General features: G+C 45.3%; 1 protein-coding gene across 1 annotated transcript in view; it reads left to right on the top strand.

Annotated features, from left to right (window-relative positions):
• Window positions 1–22,408, top strand: part of tns1b (tensin 1b) — a 274,098-nt gene that overhangs the window by 119,217 nt on the left and 132,473 nt on the right. The window contains exon 3 of the mRNA XM_084162084.1: window positions 7,711–7,748. Coding sequence (XP_084018210.1) covers window positions 7,711–7,748 — 38 coding nt within the window. The remainder of the gene's footprint in view (window positions 1–7,710; window positions 7,749–22,408) is intronic.

Consider the following 22,408-nt stretch of genomic DNA (forward strand, 5'->3'; position numbering starts at 1 on the left):
CTGCACAAGTTTCCGAACCACCATCCCTCACCGGGGAAGCTGTGGATTCTACATGTGCATGTGTGGGTGTGTATGTTTGTGTGTCTAGTGTCAGTAACAGTCTACTGTAGGGGGCAGGACAGTGCATGGTACATGCTGTATGTGTGTGTGTGTGTGTATGTGTTTACTTTATGTGTGTATAAATACTATAAGTGTGAGAAAATGACTGTGTGTGTGTACTGTATGTGCTGTCTAGGGTCTGTTTGTGTGTATGTGTGTGCCCTCTAGGGTATGTGTGTGTGTCTGTGTGTGCCCTCTAGGGTCTCTGTGTGTGTGTAATATAATAATAATAATAATAATAATAATAATAATAATAATAATAATAATAATAATAATAATAATAATAATAATCATAATAATCATAATAATCATAATAATCATAATAATAATAATATGCCATTTAGCAGACGCTTTTATTCAAAGCGACTTACAGTCATGCGTGCATACATTTTTGTGTACGGGTTGTCCCGGGGATCGAACCCACTACACTGGCGTTACAAGTGCCGTGCTCTACCAGCTGAGCTACAGGGTCTGTGTGGGGGTCTGCCCTCTAGGGTCTGTGTGGGGGTCTGCCCTCTAGGGTCTGTGTAGGGGTCTGCCCTCTAGGGTCTGTGTGTGCCCTCTAGGGTCTGTGTGTGCCCTCTAGGGTCTGTGTGTGTGTCTGTGTGTGCCCTCTAGGGTCTGTGTGTGTGTCTGTGTGTGTGTACAGTGAGGGAAAAAAGTATTTGATCCCCTGCTGATTTTGTATGTTTGCCCACTGACAAAGAAATTATCAGTCTATAATTTTAATGGTAGGTTTATTTGAACAGTGAGAGACAGAATAACAACAACAAAAATCCTGAAAAACGCATGTCAAAAATGTTATTAATTGATTTGCATTTTAATGAGGGAAATAAGTATTTGACCCCTCTGAAAAACATGACTTAGTACTTGGTGGCAAAACCCTTGTTGGCAATCACAGAGGTCAGACGTTTCTTGTAGTTGGCCACCAGGTTTGCACACATCTCAGGAGGGATTTTGTCCCACTCCTCTTTGCAGATCTTCTCCAAGTCATTAAGGTTTCGAGACTGACGTTTGGCAACTCGAACCTTCAGCTCCCTCCACAGATTTTCTAAGGGATTAAGGTCTGGAGACTGGCTAGGCCACTCCAGGACCTTAATGTGCTTCTTCTTGAGCCACTCCTTTGTTGCCTTGGCCGTGTGTTTTGGGTCATTGTCATGCTGGAATACCCATCCACGAACAATTTTCAATGCCCTGGCTGAGGGAAGGATGTTCTCACCCAAGATTTGACGGTACATGGCCCCGTCCATCGTCCCTTTGATGCAGTGAAGTTGTCCTGTCCCCTTAGAAGAAAAACACCCCCAAAGCATAATGTTTCCACCTCCATGTTTGACGGTGGGGATGGTGTTCTTGGGGTCATAGGCAGCATTCCTCCTCCTCCAAACACGGCGAGTTGAGTTGATGCCAAAGAGCTCGATTTTGGTCTCATCTGACCACAACACTTTCACCCAGTTCTACTCTGAATCATTCAGATGTTCATTGGCAAACTTCATTGGCAAACTTCCTGTATATGTGCTTTCTTGAGCAGGGGGACCTTGCGGGCGCTGCAGGATTTCAGTCCTTCACGGCATAGTGTGTTACCAATTGTTTTCTTGGTGACTATGGTCCCAGCTGCCTTGAGATCATTGACAAGATCCTCCCGTGTAGTTATGGGCTGATTCGTCACCTCCACGAGGTGAGATCTTGCATGGAGCCCCAGGCCGAGGGAGATTGACAGTTCTTTTGTGTTTCTTCCATTTGCGAATAATCGCACCAACTGTTGTCACCTTCTCACCAAGCTGCTTGGCGATGGTCTTGTAGCCCATGCCAGCCTTGTGTAGGTCTACAATCTTGTCCCTGACATCCTTGGAGAGCTCTTTGGTCTTGGCCATGGTGGAGAGTTTGGAATCTGATTGATTGATTGCTTCTGTGGACAGGTGTCTTTCATACAGGTTACAAGCTGAGATTAGGAGCACTCCCTTTAAGAGTGTGCTCCTAATCTCAGCTCATTACCTGTATGAAAGACACCTGGGAGCCAGAAATCTTTCTCATTGAGAGGGGGTTAAATACTTATTTCCCTCATTAAAATGCAAATTCATAACATTTTTCACATGCGTTTTTCTGGATTTCTTTGTTGTTATTCTGTCTCTCATTGTTCAAATAAACCTACCATTAAAATCATAGACTGATTATGTCTTTGTCAGTGGGCAAACTTACAAAATCAGCAGGGGATCAAATACTTTTTTCCCTCAATGTATGAGAGAGGAAATTAGCCCAGCCCTGCTCTCTTGATTGTGCTCTCTCTCTCTCTAGCCGGGCTTAGCCCATCCCTTTGGGAGTCCTGACATGAGGAAATATCCCCAGCCCCATTCCCTCCCTCCCTCCTAAAGAGCATTCCTCAAGCCATGAGTCAGATAGGAACCAGCCCCTCAATGCTCCTCATCATCTCTTCCATATGGACCAACACCCAACTCCCATTGCTTGCTAATGGCTATCCTACATCCATATTCTCCCCCTCTTTCTTTTTTTATTTATCTCTCTTTCTCCCCTTCTTTCTTTGCTAGTCAGTCTTTTCTTTCTTCTCCCTGGTTTTGGACCTCCGTCTCTATGCCCTCTTCTAATTCATCCTCCCCTTGTCTCCTCCACTGCATCCTCTCCTCTTCTCGCCCATCATATCTCAATTTATCTTCTCTTCTCAGTCCTCCTACCTACTATCCTCGCCCGCCTCTCTTCTTACACCTCTCCTTCGTTCACCCTCTTTCTTTATTTCTCCCCTGTTCACACTGCGGAGCTCTAACTTCCTAACAAGGCAAACGCCTGACCGGGCCCAGCTGAGCTGGCCACCTTCACACCCAATATGGAAATAGTCCTCTCTCTGTCTTTCACTCGTTCCCCAGGGGAGTGTGCTTACTCAGGGATCACGTGCTGGGAACAGAGCTGGTCAGTGTATCTGCACCGTGTGATGGGGTGGGAGGAGCATAGTTTGGTACTATTCCAGAGACAAATATAGTGTAGAGTGTTTTCTCTTTTTGGTAGTGCATGAGTTGAGCGCTTGATAAATCTCTTATGTGCTATACTTCAGCAATAAGGCACAAGAGGCGGCGCTATATCAAGAATATACAGTAAGGGGAAAAAAAGTATTTGATCCCCTGCTGATTTTGTAAATTTGCCCACTGACAAAGGAATGATCAGTCTATCATTTTAATGGTAGGTTTATTTGAACAGTGAGAGACAAAATAACAACAAAAAAATCCAGAAAAAGCATGTCAAAAATGTTATAAATTGATTTGCATTTTAATGAGGGAAATAAGTCTTTGACCCCCTCTCAATCAGAAAGATTTCTGGCTCCCAGGTGTCTTTTATACAGGTAACGAGCTGAGATTAGGAGCACACTCTTAAAGGGAGTGCTCCTAATCTCAGTTTGTTACCTGTATAAAAGACACCTGTCCACAGAAGCAATCAATCAATCAGATTCCAAACTCTCCACCATGGCCAAGACCAAAGAGCTCTCCAAGGATGTCAGGGACAAGATTGTAGACCTACACAAGGCTGGAATGGGCTACAAGACCATCGCCAAGCAGCTTGGTGAGAAGATGACAACAGTTGGTGCGATTATTCGCAAATGGAAGAAACACAAAAGACTGTCAATCTCCCTCGGCCTGGGGCTCCATGCAAGATCTCACCTCGCGTTGCAATCATCATGAGAACGGTGAGGAATCAGCCCAGAACTACACGGGAGGATCTTGTCAATGATCTCAAGGCAGCTGGGACCATAGTCACCAAGAAAACAATTGGTAACACACTACGCCGTGAAGGACTGAAATCCTGCAGCGCCCGCAAGGTCTCCCTGCTCAAGAAAGCACACATATTTTATTTATTTATTTTTATTCATTTAGCAGACGCTCTTATCCAGAGCGACTTACATGAGCAATTAGGGTTAAGTGCCTTGCTCAAGGGCACATCGACAGATTTTTCACCTAGTCGGCTCGGGGATTAGAACCAGCGACCTTTCGGTTACTGGCACAACGCTCTTAACCAATAAGCTACCTGCCACCCCACAGGGCCATCTGAAGTTTGCCAATGAACATCTGAATGATTCAGAGGAGAACTGGGTGAAAGTGTTTTGGTCAGATGAGACCAAAATCGAGCTCTTTGGCATCAACTCAACTCGCCGTGTTTAGAGGAGTAGGAATGCTGCCTATGACCCCAAGAACACCATCCCCACCATCAAACATGGAGGTGGAAACATTATGCTTTGGGGGTGTTTTTCTGCTAAGGGGACAGGACAACTTCACTGCATCAAAGGGACGATGGACGGGGCCATGTACCGTCAAATCTTGGGTGAGAACCTCCTTCCCTCAGCCAGGGCATTGAAAATGGGTCGTGGATGGGTATTCCAGCATGACAATGACCCAAAACACACGGCCAAGGCAACAAAGGAGTGGCTCAAGAAGAAGCACATTAAGGTCCTGGAGTGGCCTAGCCAGTCTCCAGACCTTAATCCCAAAGAAAATCTGTGGAGGGAGCTGAAGGTTTGAGTTGCCAAATGTCAGGCTCGAAACCTTAATGACTTGGAGAAGATCTGCAAAGAGATGTGGGACAAAATCCCTCCTGAGATGTGTGCAAACCTGGTGGCCAACTACAAGAAACGTCTGACCTCTGTGATTGCCAACAAGGGTTTTGCCACCAAGTACTAAGTTATGTTTTGCAGAGGGGTCAAATACTTATTTCCCTCATTAAAATGCAAATCAATTTATAACATTTTTGACATGTGTTTCTCTGGATTATTTTGTTGAATATTCTGTCTCTCACTGTTCAAATAAACCTACCATTAAAATTATAGACTGATCATGTCTTTGTCAGTGGGCAAACGTACAAAATCAGCAGGGGATCAAATACTTTTTTCCCTCACTGTAGTCACAGGTAAATGGAGTTGTTCGGCCCGACGCGTAGAGGTGCATTACTTTAAGTATTCAAACAGTGCCGTGCTCTTTGACTGGATAAAATAAGTCCATTGAGCTGGACCCTGGGAACCAGCGTCTCCTCAGGTTTGGAGCGTGGTGTAGGTTTTCACTCTGCCACACTCCTCCCAATAAGGCCTTTAATTAAAGACTCAAAGTGGCTCTCAAATGTTACCCCCTCATGTGTAAATGTAGTCTGACGTGCCTAAATATAAACTACATTCTATGAACTAATTAGATGGTTGGTCTATTTATATTCATTCAGATTTACTTGTGAGGTATAAAAAATATCGTAGTATTTTTTGTGAAGTAGGATAAAATGAATGCCCCAGTCCTGAGCACAGATGGTAACTGTAATCCTGTGAGTCATATGTTGTATACACAAGACCCACTGGTATGGTATAATATGGTCTAAAATGTGTATGGTTAGTCTAATTTGGAGTGTGGTGCATCTCTTTCCAGCTTGGACGATTCTCCCCCTGTAGTTAGAACCAAACCCTGACAAGCATCCCAGCTCTCAGACCCCCAGGCCCTGCACATACTCCAAATTAGACTAATCATACTAATTTCTCCAGGCCCTGCACATCTCTCTCCAGGCCCTGAACATCTCTCTCCAGGCCCTGAACATCTCTCTCCAGGCCCTGCACATCTCTCTCCAGGCCCTGAACATCTCTCTCCAGGCCCTGCACATCTCTCTCCAGGCCCTGAACATCTCTCTCCAGGCCCTGCACATCTACCATAATCCAACTCCAGGATTAGCACAGGAGGCCACATGCTTACGAAAACATCCTGTGAAGCCCCCCTCCCTCTCCTCTGCTTCCAACTCGATAGGAACCCCATTTCACACAATGAGGGGAGGGGCCATCTTTCATCTTCAAATCATTGACTTAAAGGGATAGTTCGGGATTTTGGCAAAGAGGCCCTTTATCTAGTTCCCCAAAGTCAGATTAACTAGTGGATACCAATTTAATGTATCTACGTCAGTATGAAGGAAGTTAGAGGTAGTTTCGCGAGCCAATGCTAACTAGGGTTAGTGCAATGACTGGAAGTCTGCATGCTAGCTGTTCCCACAAACTCACAGTCATTGCGCTAATGCTAGTTCGCAATTTTGCTAACGCTAGTTGGTATCCACAAATTCATTTGACTCTGGGGAAGTAGGAAAAGTCCCGATATATCCCTTTAAGGGCTAATCATAGTAAATATTACACTCACATATAGAAATGTGGCTTGCAGTGGGATTCAGGAAGAATCACATATTACATAAGGTGTGGTGGGGTTCCAGAGAAAGCATAGACTTGTCATACTTGAGTTGGAAAGCATCCGCTTGAGCCCCCTGAACGGCCTTTTAATTTTCAAACCTTTGAGGGGATCAGCTGTAGCTGACAATTTATGACCTGCTGGGCCAGGTGCTTTCCCCTGTTGACCCCCATTTGTAGTCACAGCAGGGGTTCACAGAGAGGGAGGGAGGGAATGTGGGAGAGAAAGAGAGAGAGAGAGAAACAGCACATAGGATAATGGTTTTAAACTTCAATGACTAGCAAGCCACTGTTGTGAGATCCTGAATTGTCCAACTCCCGCTTAACAATTTGGATATCCAAATTGGATGTAACTCATTTACATTTACATTTTAGTCATTTAGCAGACGCTCTTATCCAGAGTGACTTACAGTTAGTGCATAATATATTATTTTTTTCAACTCATCTTCCCACTCCCTCACCATTTCATCCACTTTCATTTGCACTTGTACTTGCATTCCTATTTTCATTACCTCTTCCCTTTCCCTGGATTTAACTTTTAAACTCATAGTCATAAATTGGTTTTACGCTCCAAAAGAACCATTCCAGGCCTCCTGAGTGGCGCAGTGGTATAAGGCACTGCATTGCAGGGTTCGATCCCAGGCTGTGTCACAGCTGGCCGTGACTGGGAGACCCATGAGGCAATGCACAATTGGCCCAGCGTTGTCCGGGTTAGGGGAGGGTTTGGTCTGCCGGGATTTCTTTGTTCCATCGCTCTCTAGTGACTCCTTGTAGTGGTCCAGACGCCTGCAAACTGACTTTGGTCGCCAGCTGGGCGGTGTTTCCTCCAACACATTGGTGCTTCTGGGTTAAGCGAGCAGTGTGGCTTGGCAGGGTTGTGTTTTGGAGGATGTATGGCCTCTCCAGAGCGATGGGACAAGACTGTAACTACCAATTGGATATCATGAAAATGTGGTAAAATATATATATATATATATATATATATATATATATATATATATATATATATATATATATATATATATATATAAGATAATGGAACCCTTCCATTCTTTCTGCTCATGGGGTTCTCTCTTATATCAACTACTCAAAGGTGGAATGAGGTGCAGACCCAAGACCCCAACCACAGTGTATGACCCATGTCTCTGATACAAGGCCAAATGCCCAAGAGCACCAAACCTCAGACCCCTGTACTGGGCAGCATCAGTCTTTAACAGCCAATATTATTTGACTGAACATAGAGTAAACATGTTGTGGAACTTGGACGAGGCCCTAGCATTTCAATACTCTTTTTTCATTTACTCAATGTCACGTTTCATTACGCTGAGCAATGTTTAAATGTAATGTCACAGAAATGTATGTTGGATTTCTAGGAAATGTAAACTAACTCTGAACGTTTTTTTCTCCTCTGATAGTGTGCCGGCTGACTTGCCACAAGAAATGTGAAGTAAAGGTAAGAGCAACATCTTTTCTCATTTTCCAGGCATAAAAATTTCAGCACTCTTATGTTGCGAAATGGACTTGTCCACACAGTAGTAATACATTCTTGTTAGACAGCTACGGCTTTTAGATGTAGGTTGTCATAAATTGTAATTCCATCTTATGCCATCACATCCCATCTCTAATTCAAGTGCACGACAGCCTTATGTAGGCATTGTGACAGAACATTCCAAGAGTAACTGTACAAATACTTTTATCCTCAGTTGGCGCTTAGTGCTCTGGTGTGCTCCACTCTCTCTCCTTCAAAGCCAAGCAGAGCTTATTAGAAGGAAATGTTCTGTTGATGAGGCGGATGGGGCCTCGGCTGGAACAGTGTTCCTGTACTCTCCGAACATTGGAGGAATCTGAAAACAAGTGCAAGCTGTCCCAGCAGGTGTTTGGTTTGGCTGAACCCTTGCATGTTCGAGATCACCCCCTTCTAAAAATGAACCCCTCGCTACATTGTCTACTGGCTTGTTACATGATGGACTTGTTTTTGAAGCAGAGGCACTTGGAAGAAGATGGGAAGGAGTGGAGGAAAGAGAAAGAGAAAGAGAAAGGCAGGGAGGGAGGGAGGGCTTGGTGTGGAGAAAATAGTGAGTTTGTCTATAGGTTGCAGTGAGAGATCTACTAGACTTTAGACTTATAGCACCCACCCTCCTCAATGCAGACACACACACATGCACACACGCACAAACACACCCAGACCATACATCACCGCCCTTCATCTTGCAGCCATTACTGAAATGGTCCGGAGCTGCCAGCTCTACCCGCTACCCTACTCCAGCTCGGACTGACAGGAAATACCAGGGGTGCAAAGCGGCCTGGCGAGGGGGACAAAGGGTGGCAATGGTTTACCAGTCAGTCTCGTAGGAGTGGCGAAGACAAATTAGCACAAGCTAAAGTGCAATGCATCTGGTGGATGACTGTCTAATTCAATTTAAAATAAAAATGATGTTGGTGTGAAGTCGAAAAAGAAAGAAGATTCACATGAGCACCACAATGCCTACTCCACCCATGCTCTACCAAGGTTTTCCAGCATACAGCTTTGACCTACTCAGATAAATGATTAAATACATAAGTAAATAAATAGCCGCCCACTGTTTTGAGGGAAAGTTCTGAAGCAGTGAGTAATGACCAGCCCATGTGTCCTCTTATCTCCACGGTCTGCTGGTTCTTAAAATGAGAACAAACTGTATTTCAATCAACGCTCCCCGCAACAAATACACACACGTCCTGTTTTCACATCACATTCATGACCCCACGACTAATCTGACATTAATAAAAAGATTGAAACCAATAAGATGAGTTGGGGGAGGCATACTGTATGAAGCGTGAAATAACAAAATATGAAATGGTGTTCTCTCTTGTTGGTGTTGTTGTTGGAGTTCTTTGCTAGGAAGAAACGTGCTTGGTAATTCCAAGGCTGATTTGTGAAAACAGGTCCGGAACACAGATGCTCTTTCTTCATTAAATTGTGATGAAAGTATGAATCAAAATACTCCCAATCAGCAAACATGGACAAACATGGATAAACCTCCCTTTTCTCTAGTTAGATAAATGTTCCCTCTGCGATTTGCCTTTAGCAGCTCGCAATTCACTTTTAGCCTTGACATTAAATATTTGTAATGTAGTGAATGATAGTTGATAAAGGCTAACTTGAGCACTAACAGCATTCAATCAAGCAAGCATGGCCTGAGGACATGAGTTAATTATTAATGAATAATTTACTAGCTAAAGAGGTGAGGTGAAGATAATCCCATTGCCCCCAACACTTTGCTCCGTTTTGATTCATATGTGATCTTGTACTTTCGGAATCCAAGTGGTGGTAATAAATCAGTCATGCTGAGACAGTTTCCACACTGACTCGCTACAGGGATAAATCTCCACATCCATATTTAGATAAGACTTACACGTAGCCCCTGCATAACCTCCGCTACTAAAAACAAATGGTCAGACTGCGTGTACCAACATAATGTTTCGGTGACTTTGTATGTGTCTGTGTGTATGTGTTTTGTGTTTCTGTGAGAGAGAGGAAAAGCATTTACATTTAAAGTGTGCGAGTTAGTATTTTGGAAGGAGACAGGGAAAGGGAGAGAGTGGAAAGATGAATAGAGGCAACAGAAACAATAGATGGAGATTTGTGGGAAGAGGACTTGAGAGGATTGTCATTCCACTGTTACCCATGGGAACAGAGCTTCATCCAAACCAATGTGAGGTGTCACTTCGATGTTTGTCTATATTTTCCTGTCTGGAGCCAAGGAGATGGAGAAGTGAAGTCATATGTGTGCACAGGTGCTGTTTGCTCTGTGTTGTCATGTCATCAACTAGCAAAATACCAGTGACAAATGAACCTACCCTTTCCACTACCCTTTACGCCACTCATCCAAGTTCTCCTAGTTAACACTATTCTGGAGGTCTTTGGGCCTGCTCGGTGTAGATGGAAGAGCCAGTCTGTGTGGGACTCTCTCACTCCACCGCTGTGCAAACAGTTCAGAAAGGTAAAACCTAGGGTTTCTACATAGCTCTTAATCAGACAAAATAGAGCCTGTCCCTTCCCACAGACTGTAGATGGAGTGGCAATGTGGAGTACTGACGGTGTCTTCTATGAAGTCAGTGGTACCTTTTGAGCTGTGGAGCACTGAGGTGGAGTGATCAACAAAGGTCTCTATACTAGGGTTTATGGGTGGAGGGACCTTCATTGGTTGGTGGATTTTGATGGAGTTTAAGACAGAAGAGATGTGTGTACTACTAGCTTTAGAGTGTCTATTTTGGTCGCTATCCAGCTTGCTTTTTTAATCTAATTCTAGCTTTATGTGTGTCAACTCCGCAACACAGTTTCTAGTTGTCGGAGGTGACACCATCAGTAATTGTATTTACTGTAATATATATAGCTTTTCAATAACGGTTCAGTGGTACTGCCTTGGACTCAGCTGAAGCCAGTTTCAGCCAAGTCTCGTAGGCTAGACTGTGGGTTGGACCTGATTTGAATTCCAAAGGCAAGCAAAATGAAGTGTAAGTCTCTGGTGGATCATAAATATAGGTGAATGGGGTTAAGAGGGAAAGCACAATTATTCATTAGGCTCTTCCCCCTGAAGTGAGAAATTATTGGGAATGCTGTGGCGAGAGTGTATATCCAACGAACAATTATCGACTCCCAAAACGTTTCTACAAGGTCGTAATAACGTTATCACACAACCAAATGGGAAGCAGATGAAAACGTTTTGTGGGAAGGTTTCTTTTTTTTCTGGGTGGAGTTGAGTAGGGTTGAGGGTATTACTCCGTCCATACACAGACAGGAGGTTCATAAAAATCATTAAGCGGCCATTGGCGGGAGCCAAAAATGTTAGAGCGAACCGCTATCGGACGTGCCAGAGAAATGTGTGTAGATTAGTAGATTAGAAACTCAAAGGGGCTTACATCCAGCCAGAGTCGTCAGACGTAATTACTGTTTGTGGAATCAAACAGTCACTGCCTGGCTAAATCCTTCCTCTTTAAATGTTTAGATTGTCAGTTTGATTTTACAAGATGGCCCATGTGCAAGAAAAGAGGACTTTAAAAAGCCTGAGAAAAATCTAAATGGAGCTCTGTGTAGTAGCAGTCTGCACACTGTACATAAGCCATGGCAAAATAATTGTTCTTTGAACAAACATTCATGGTTCAAGTCTTGTATCATGGGGTACTTCTGATTCTGCCACTCCATTTTTTCCTTCACCAAACATGTTGTCAGTTGACTATAGTCCTTGCCAAAATGCTCTGATAATTACATTTGTTGTTGCATTATTTGAAGTTGAGCCAATGTCCCAAGAATATTGTAGACTTGTGCATTCATAGGTATTAGCCTGGGTTGAGAGGCGCACCAACCAGCCCAGAGATACAGCTACTGGCATCAAGTGTGTTTTGGGAAGGAAATGAGTAGGGAGGCCTGAGAAAGCAGATACACACAGCTAATCACCACCCCTACATTTTAGCAGACGCTCTTATCCATAGCGACTTACAGGAGCAATTAGTGTCACCAGATTATCGGCTCAGGGATTTGAACAAGCAACCTTTTAGTTACTGGCCCAACACTCTTAACTGCTTGGCTACCTGCTAGGCTAGGTTACCTACCTACCTCCTACCTCTCCTTTCTTTCTTTCTTTCTTTCTTTCTTTCTTTCTTTCTTTCTTTCTTTCTTTCTTTCTTTCTTTCTTTCTTTCTTTCTTTCTTTCTTTCTTTCTTTCTTTCTTTCTTTCTTTCTTTCTTTCTTTCTTTCTTTCTTTCTTTCTTTCTTTCTTTCTTTCTTTCTTTCTTTCTTTCTTTCTTTCTTTCTTTCTTTCTTCCACAGTGATGAAGTATGTGTTTTCATTTTCCCCTGCCTCCCCTACAATTCCCTCACCATCCATCTCTGTTCTTTTAACCCCAAAAGAAAAGCATGTTTTTGTTTGGACTGGACAGCCATTTTGGGCACTTTTGGAAGGCTCTTTTTGCAACTCCTCGCCCCGTTTCCCTTGGCCAGATAGGTCCCAGCATGAGAGCTAGTTTCATTATATTTCCCGCTGATAATGAGAGAGTTATGGCCATGTTGTTTATTATTTTTGCCACTGGACGAGCTGCAGTTCAGACCCCTTGTTTAGCTAAATGTAGTGGTAGCTTGGATGTCTGTGGTGTTAGCTGAATGCTCCAACCATGTATCAAGCGTTTTGTGTTGTTATAGCCAATAAAACTCCCCTCCTCTTGCAACTGGAACTACCATTGGCCAACTTCAGCATTCAAGGTTCAGTTGTAGAGCACTGGGCACAGAAGACAATGCTTTGCCAGAATACGCAATACCCCATCTATAGTCCCGTGTAGCTCAGTTGGTAGAGCATGGCGCTTGCAATGCCAGGGTTATGGGTTCGATTCCCACGGGGGGCCAGTATGAAAAAAAAAAAATTAAAAAAATGTATGCACTCACAAACTGTAAGTCGCTCTGGATAAGAGTGTCTGCTAAATTACTAAAGTGTAAATAGCCCAGAAAAATTGCAACTGGAGGCATGTTGTGTAAAATCCTTATAGTCTTAGATCTTGGTATAGTCTCATGATGAGATGGAACCTTTGTCATGGCTAGGTGTGTCCCAGAGTTGAACCCACAGTACATCAATGACTGAAACCCAGTTGGTTTGGCCCAAACATTGGCAGTTGCCATGTGCTGTCCACATGCTTTTTCCATTGTGAGTCAAAGGGAAGAGAAAAAACATGAAGACTGTCCCTGAATCTTTTCCAATTTCATGATTCAGATCTGTATTCGTAATAGCATCATGGTTCTATTTAGCATTTTTCTCTGTTTTGGTGGTAATAAAAAAAAAAAACACTAATTGGCACGAGAACAATGACTGTCCGTTATTTCGTATTATTTACTGTCTCTAACTTTTTGACACATCCAGGCACCTGTATATACACATAAACTGAGAGACACGTCTTTGATATGGCGGTTTGGTTGCTTTAGCTGGCCCAGCTTTCTACTCACCTGAAGGGAACAGAAGTCTGATTTATATGTCTGTGTCTAGCTGTCTCAACTGCATTGCTAGCTATCTTCCTCTGCTGACAAAGCTAGGTACACGTATAAATCTAGATATCCCCTGTGTTTTCAGTTGATATCGAAAAACGTTTAGTAAGAAAAATAACCAAATTAGTCAGAGCTCTTTCAAGTGCATTAGTACAGTGTACCTTTTAGCAGGGTGAGGCTGAGGGTGTCCTAAAATATATACTGTACGTACGTACAGTACATTTAGATTCAGGCCCCACTGGTCTTTAGTTGGAGAGGGAGTATGTGTATCTCATCCTCTCTGAGATAAGTTTTTGGAACACAACCCCAGCAGAGTCTGTCTTGCCCTTACTTACCTCCAGCAACAGCAGCTGTCAAGATCATTTGGCATGTGCTCGCTCCTCTCCTGTTCCAGTGACTTACCTCAGATACGATACTTTGCCATTGGAGGCTGATTTATCGTGCAGAGGGTAATTGGAAAGCTGTGTCGTTGTTGCAGAGGACGAGGGAAGCTTTTTCATTATCTTAGAGTTTGGCCAGAGTTTGGCATGGAAGAATAATGGGCATGAGGGATTTAGCTTTTCTGCTTAGAATGGCAAAGAGAAATGCGTAAGAGGAAATGTGCCAGAGGATGTTCTGCTTCTCATTCCTCTTTTCGACCCACCCTAGTTCTCTGCTTCTGCCCCAATTTCAGTTTCTAAGTTCAGTTAAAAAAACATAGTTCCTTCTTCATTCCTCAATACTAGTCACCCAAACCCAAGAAGTCCTATGAAACAGCTTTGGACCCAAGTCTCACACATCCCATCTTCTCATTGCCACTTTCAAACCCCAACCCCACGCCCACGCCCACTCTCTCTACTTGTGTTCTTTGACCGTCTAACACCCAAAAATCTAATCAAATCAGATCACATCAAAATGATCTATGTTAGTCGGTCACACATGAGAACAATGGTTTTAGAAGGAGGGCTTTTTTCCTCATCTCAGGGTGTGTTTATTCACACTGCAGCCACTAGTGTAGATAACTAGGATCTTAATTTGAGCCAGTTTAATACAGATGAAAATAATCCTGCAGCAATTATTATTATTTGGATTATAATTCATGGACATTTTTGTAGGGGTTGATACATTTTTCATAAGGAAAAATCAAGTCTGAAATTTCAAAGTGGAAATTACAAACTTCAGAAGCCGTTTTAAACTTCAAACACTACAAGTTTAAAATGTTTTGCATTGCAGGAAAGTTCTCCTGCAACAGGGAGATCAAATTCAGATCCTACATCTGTACTCTCCCCTCAGCCAAAGACCATATCATCGGATAGATATGATGTACCATTTTAATAAGTCATTCCTCTTAAGTAACGGTGAGTTGAAAGACAAACAGTCGAACAACTCAACCGGGTCGACCCCCATCTCGCTTCGAGTGTGTGCCCATGCCTTCAATTGCCCAAGTCCAAAAGCTGTTGATGGAATCCTTCGAGGAACAACACAGAACTTCCTTCCTTTTCGTGTGATTGAGACTGCACTCACTCGGGATAGAGTGAAGAAAGGGATGGGGGTGAGAGTGGGGAGGGGTGATGGGGGTAATCTCCTGCAGAGAAAACATGATACCCAGGAAATGGGTGCGGAAGTTGCTGTCCATGTGGGATATGGGTGGGACTGCGAGCTGGTGAAGGGGAAGACCAGAAGGGAGAGGAGAAGGGTATATATTTTGTAAAGGTATTTGTTCTTTGCCACAAGATCAGCAGGTTGAGAGATATGTTCAAGTGACCAGCCATCTACATCAGGCTTTATCAGGCTTTATATCAAATCAACAATCTGGTACAGTCATAAAGACAATTGAATTATAAGTCATGCGATAGGACATAATTATTGCCCCTGCCCAGTGATATCCTGTTCATTCCAAATAAAACAAAAGAACAAAGCAACACATTGGCCATGGGATCAGTCATATGGACAGGGTTTGGTGATTCTTATTGAGTTATGAAGAGATGCTTTAATGGGTATTAAGGTTGTATTTGATATCTGACCGCCAGTTGTTTTGAAGACTCAACTGTGTCGGTTAAATTTTAATCAGGTGTGTTAGTGCTGGGTTAGAACAAAAATATGCACCACCTGGCAGATCCCTAGTAATGGAATCAGAACCACTGTGCTAGTGGATGTGTCACTGGGAAGGGTTCAAAGAACTTTCACTGCCTACAGTGCCGGCAGGGCCTTATAACACATGTGCAGAATGATTTGCACATAGAACGTGTGAACATATGGCCTTTCAAGTCAACTGTACGCCAAGAAGAAATACATATGTTGAGTTTTTCTCATCACTCCTCTCCTCTTCTCAAGTGCCCCTTTCTTTTCCGGTGCTGAGTTGTAGCGCATGGCTACGTCTTTTCTATGTGAACACGCCACATGCAAAGATACAGGAGAGAAGACAAACAGAAACGCCCAACCTTTGGTAAGATGGAGTAATCAAGAGTCTCTGGAAAGAATGCAGGCCAAGTGAGTAAGTGTATGAATGGGGGGAGGGGGAAAGGGGGATAGAGAGAGGGAGAGTGAGAGGAGAAGAGAGAAGAGAAAGAAAGACAAAGACAGAAGGATGATTAAAGATGAGGTAACCTGACCATAAATTGATACAGGTTGATGCTGATTGAATACTAAATGTGTTTACCTCTCAAAGCCTGACTAAGGAGGAGTTATATCTGATTCCCTCTCACTTACGCAACCATCCTGTGACAGTTCATTCAACCAGGCCTGAATAATGTACAATGTAGCCTTCTAACACTGGTGTTGACATCCACTTGCTGTGACACGCTAGTGTTGCCTGGGCGTTGTTCAGATGTTCCACGGGGGGACTGGTGTTGTTGTTGAGAAACCCTGAGTCAGCCTCAGGAGACTCTGCCTTAGAACAGAGACAGCTCTGTCCTGTGTCCTCGCCCAGAAACTCTCTCCATCTGTCTGTCTGCCATCATGTTCTGAGCGGTCATGCATGCCGGTCAGCTAACTACAGCTGACCCGCAGCTACTTCCAGCCTCTCGTGTTCAGTTGCGGGTTAGTTTTTTTAAGGTTTTGACAACTACTGGTTGACAACTACTGGTAGATGATAGAGTTCTGTGTTGCACAAGCATTGCGGCAATTGCTCTGCCAATGTGACCTAACCTTTTAGTGCCCTCAACTGTATATGTGTGCAGTGTCCAGGAGGTTGGCAATGAAAGACAGCAAATAGACACATTTCCATTTGACAATAAAAAAAAAAGAAGTATATTGTATTCTATTATCTTTCACCCAATCAGTTAAATCCACAAACCTCACATTATTGTAATGATAGTGTAATAAAAAGGTCTGGTGATGTGTAGCAAGATGTTCCATGGTCTTAGTATGAAGCTCTCCTAATATAAACATAATCTGTTTAGTCTAGTCTAGTCATTCTGTTTCTATATGTTTGTTCTCGCTGGCGTTCCCAGAATGCAAAGCTGCGGGATGCACAGCTTTGTTCCATTGCGCTCCACCACATGTTTGTTTGCTCATACCTTCACACCATATGCACACTGGTATTTTCTTCCCTGACAAGGTACTGTACTGTACCTCACCCATCAGACACCGCCCTCCCTGACGGTGAGTCCTGGCAGTGTCAGCACTGATTACAGGCAGCTACAAGGGCATAATACAGCTAATAAAAACCAGGACACAGGAAATATGCCAGACCCATAACATATTAGCCCTTAACTCAGGCATATTCTCACACACACTGCACATACCTTACCAAGATACTGAACACACCTATGAATAGCCTTCACACACACTCACACTCCCTAAAAACCAGGGAAGTTCCCAGACCCATTGAGTCTCGTCCGTTCATTTACTTTACTGTACGTGATGGTATTTGCTAGCTAGCTGACGTAAACCACTATGTTGTTTTGTTGCTAATACAACAAGGCATTGTGTCCTCCCCCCACCCACTCACCCATCCACCCACCCACCCTTCCTTCCTTCCTACTCCTTGTCATTAATTGTGGATTAAACAACACATACGGAACAGGCATCTGGTGAACACAACTGCAGGGAGGAACTCCTAGCCTAGGTGTTACTTTGAAAGTGCTGCCATGTAATTATTCAGACCCAACTTCAAAGAAGATGGTCAATCTTTCCATGTGGAACATAGTGTAATTGTGTGTTCCAAAATGTCCGCCATATAAGTATAAGTGGTAGTGTACTTGTTGAAAGTCGACTACTGTTTGTTGTAGTTGTCAATTATACTCTTGAGGTTATGGAAATATGATGGCATTGTCATTATCAGAGGATATGACAGCTACTACAACATAAGGATGGTTAACATATTACTGTTATGTGTAGACTCACCGCTTTGGACATTGCTGAAATTGTGGTTCTTTGCCTAAATGCTTATTATTTATTTAGCCTGAAGGCTTAAAAGCCCACACCAGTAGAAATCCCCTTTTTCGAGCTGAAAGACGATGGCCAGAGCTTACCCGTGATGTTGCTCAACAATTTAAGTCAATAAGTCATTTTAGTCAAAGTATTTGGGGTTGAAGTGACAAATCCGAACTGCCCACCGTGTGAATGCAGTGTCTTTTCCTATGATATGACATACAAATTATTTTCAGCCTACATTTGTTTTGTTTCAGGGCTGAGTTTTATTTGAATGTTACCACCCACCGGCATGGCATTGTTTATTAATCATGAAGGAAAAGAGGAACCCGCACACTGCTCTTGCTAGTATTTCTCTTTTCTTTCATGTTATTTAGTTGTTACCATGCACCTGCAACAAAGATAGCTCAGATGTGCGGATGCCTTTTTGAATATTGTTTATTAATTAGAACAGCTGCAAAGTTATTCCTCTTCGCGACTGAGATGAGCCAAACAGCATTGTGTCCACTTGGTCGCCTGAGCCATGGAGCAAATTAAAATAGGGTGTGCTTTTTTAAAATCAGAAAATTATCATAATCCATTGGATAATCAGTCAATTTTCACTTATTTTTTAGCTAGTCTGTATAAAAAAAAAAAATATATATATATATATATATATATATATATATATATATATATATATATATATATATATATATATATATATATATCTGACCATTTTATAAATGGTATAATTCCATGATATGATATAATTTTGCAAACCCGCTGTCAGGGTTGAGTGTAGAGGGAACGTGGAATCACACGCAGGACACAGAGATTCAAAGAACTGATGTCTTTAGTGAAGTCCGACAGTACAAGCCAACACGGCAACAGGCCACAGGCGAAACATACGCACACTGGAATGTCCAAAGTAAATGCGCACAACGTGCAGGACTCTCTAAAACAAAACAAAATACAGAGAGCACAGAACAGTGGACCAATAACAACACGTGATATCGAACAATTACACACAACACCTGACCAAACACAAGAGAACTAAATAGGGTGCCTAATGAACACTTAACAATGAACAGGTGTGACAAACAGACAAAACCAATCTAACATGAAACATCGAACGGTGGCAGCTAGTACTCCGGAGACGACGACCGCCGAAGCCTGCCCGAACAAGGAGAAGGAGCCGCCTCTGCCGAAACCGTGACAGTACCCCCCCCTTGACGCGCGGCTCCAGCCGTGCGCCGCCCCCGGCCTCGGGGACGACCAGGAGGACGCGGAGCAGGGCGCGTAGGATGACCACGATGGAACTCGGTCAGAAGAGACGGGTCTAGGATGTCCCTCCTCGGCACCCAGCACCGCTCCTCCGGGCCGTACCCCTCCCACTCCACGAGATATTGGAGACCCCCCATCCGGCGTCTCGAATCTAGGATGGTCCGAACAGTGTACGCCGGAGCCCCCTCGATGTCCAACGGGGGCGGAGGAGTCTCTTCTATCTCAAAGTCCTGGAGTGGACCAGCTACCACCGGCCTGAGGAGAGACACATGGAACGAGGGGTTCATATTTTTGTAATCAATGGGCAGTTGTAACCTGTAACACACCTCGTTCAATCTCCTCAGGACTTTAAAAGGCCCCACAAACCGCCGACCCAGCTTCCGGCAGGGCATGCGGAGGGGCAGGTTTCTGGTTGAGAGCCAGACTCGATCTCCAGGTGCGTACACTGGCCCCTCACTGCGGTGGAGGTCGGCGCTCGTCTTCTGTCGACGGATGGCTCGCTGCAGATGGACGTGTGCAGCGTTCCACGTCTCCTCCGAGCGCCGCACCCACTCATCCACCGCAGGGGCCTCGATCTGGCTCTCATGCCAAGGTGCCAGAACCGGCTGGTACCCTAACACACACTGGAAAGGAGTTAGTTTAGTGGGGGAGTGGCGGAGAGAGTTCTGTGCCATCTCGGCCCAGGGCACATATCTCGCCCACTCCTCCGGCCGGCCCTGGCAATATGACCTCAGAAACCTACCCACATCCTGGTTGACACGTTCGACCTGCCCATTACTCTCCGGGTGGTAACCCGAGGTAAGGCTCACCGAAACCCCCAACCGTTCCATAAACGCTCTCCAGACTCTGGAGGTAAACTGGGGGCCTCGATCAGACACTATATCCTCGGGTACCCCGTAATGCCGGAAGACGTGAGTAAATAGAGCCTCAGCGGTCTGTAGGGCAGTAGGAAGACCCGGCATGGGAAGGAGACGACAGGCCTTCGAGAACCGATCCACAACGACCAGGATGGTGGTATTCCCCTGTGAGGAGGGAAGGTCGGTAACAAAATCCACCGAGACGTGAGACCAGGGTCGTTGTGGAACGGGCAGGGGTTGTAACTTACCCCTGGGCAAGTGTCTGGGCGCCTTACACTGGGCACACACTGAGCAGGAGGAGACATAAATCCTCACATCCCGGGCTAACGTTGGCCACCAGTACTTTGTACTAAGGCAGTGCACCGTCCGGCCAATACCTGGATGCCCAGAGGAGGGTGACGTGTGAGCCCAATAAATAAGCCGATCCCGGACCTCGAGCGGGACGTACGTCCGACCCACCGGACACTGTGGAGGGCTAGGGTCGGTGCGTAATGCCCGCTCGATCTCCGCATCGACCTCCCATACCACCGGTGCAACCAGACAAGACTTAGGTAGTATGTGAGTGGGCTCCACGCACCTCTCCTCTGTGTCATACCGCCGAGACAGGGCATCTGCCTTCCCGTTCTGGGACCCAGGGATGTAAGTGATCTTAAACACGAACCGGGCTAGAAACATAGTCCACCGAGCCTGGCGAGGATTCAGTCTCCTAGCTGCCCGAATGTATTCCAGGTTACGGTGGTCAGTCAGAATGAGAAAAGGGTGTTGAGCCCCCTCAAGCCAATGCCTCCACACCTTTAGGGCCTGTACCACGGCTAACAGCTCCCTGTCCCCTACGTCATAATTACGCTGCGCCGGACTGAGCTTTTTCGAATAAAAAGCACAGGGGCGGAGTTTAGGTGGTGTGCCGGACCGTTGTGAGAGAACAGCCCCGATACCGGCTTCAGACGCGTCCACCTCCACTTGGAATGGTAAAGTGGGATCCGGGTGCGCCAGCACTGGAGCCGAGGTAAACAGGTCCTTCAGTTTCCCAAAAGCCCTGTCCGCCTCAGCTGACCACCGCAAGCGCACTGGACCCCCCTTCAGAAGGGACGTTATGGGAGCTGCCACCTGTCCAAAACCCCGGATAAACCTCCGGTAGTAATTCGCAAAACCCAAGAACTGCTGCACCTCTTTATCCGTGGTTGGGGTTTGCCAATTACGCACGGCTGACACACGGTCAACCTCCATCCTCACCCCTGACGCAGACAACTGATAACCCAAAAAGGAGACCGACTCCTGGAAGAACAGACATTTCTCGGCTTTGACATACAGGTCATGCTCCAACAATCTCCTCAATACTCTGCGCACCAGGGCTACATGCTCGGCCCGGGTAGAACTGTACACCAGAATATCGTCTATGTACACCACTACTCACTGCGCCTGCATGTCCCGGAAAATCTCATCTACAAAGGATTGGAAGACTGATGGAGCATTCATTAACCCGTATGGCATGACGAGATACTCGTAATGACCGGAGGTAGTACTAAATGCTGTCTTCCATTCATCGCCCTCTCTAATGCGCACCAAGTTATATGCGCTCCTGAGGTCCAATTTTGTGAAGAACCGTGCCCCGTGTAATGACTCCGTCATAGTCGCAATCAGCGGAAGTGGATAACTATATTTCACAGTCACCTGATTTAGACCGCGGTAATCAATACACGGGCGCAAACCTCCATCCTTTTTCTTCACAAAAAAGAAGCTTGAGGACGCGGGTGAAGTGGAGGGCCGTATGTATCCCTGTCTCAGAGACTCGGCAATGTATGTCTCCATTGCCCTCTTCTCCTCCTGTGACAACGGATACACATGGCTCCGCGGGAGCGCAGCTCCTGCCTGGAGGTCTATCGCACAATCCCCCTGTCTATGAGGCGGCAACCGTGCCGCTCTTGTCTTGCTAAACACGAGTGCTAAATCCTCATACTCGGGGTGAATGTGCAATGCGGGCATCTGGTTCGGACTCTCCACCGAGGTCGCCCCTACGGAAACACCCAGACATAGCCCCTCACACTGAGCAGACCACCCTTTAAGAGCCTTCTCTCGCCACGAAATAGTAGGATCATGGGTAATCAACCAGGGAAGCCCCAGTACCACCGGATACGCAGGAGAGTCGATCAGATAGAGCTGAATCGTCTCCTCATGACCCCCCTGCGTCTCCATCCTAAGTGGCGCTGCGACCTCCCTAATCAACCCGGATCCTAACGGACGACTATCTAGGGCATGTACAGGGAAAGGATTATTAACCGGAAGGAGGGGAATCCCTAACTCTACACAGAATTTGCGATCTACAAAATTCCCAGCTGCGCCTGAATCTACTAGCGCCTTATGCTGGGAACGAGGTGCAACCTGTGGAAAACAAACAGGTATGGTTATGTGTACGACAGAAAGCTCTGGGTAAGTGGGGCGCCTACTCACCTGGGAGGACTCCCCAATGTGTGACCTGCCTTCTCCTCCACCAGGGGACCCTCCCCAGCACCTAGCCGCGGTGTGCCCTCCACGGCCACAGTTGGTGCAGGGGACGGCCCCCCTCGGGCTCCTTCTTCTCCTTCCTCTAGCGCCAGCACCTCCGAGCTCCATCGGGCTCGGCTTGGAGGTGCT

This window comes from Coregonus lavaretus (assembly GCF_964263955.1).
Source record: "Coregonus lavaretus genome assembly, chromosome: 5".
NCBI classification, from domain to species: domain Eukaryota; kingdom Metazoa; phylum Chordata; class Actinopteri; order Salmoniformes; family Salmonidae; genus Coregonus; species Coregonus lavaretus.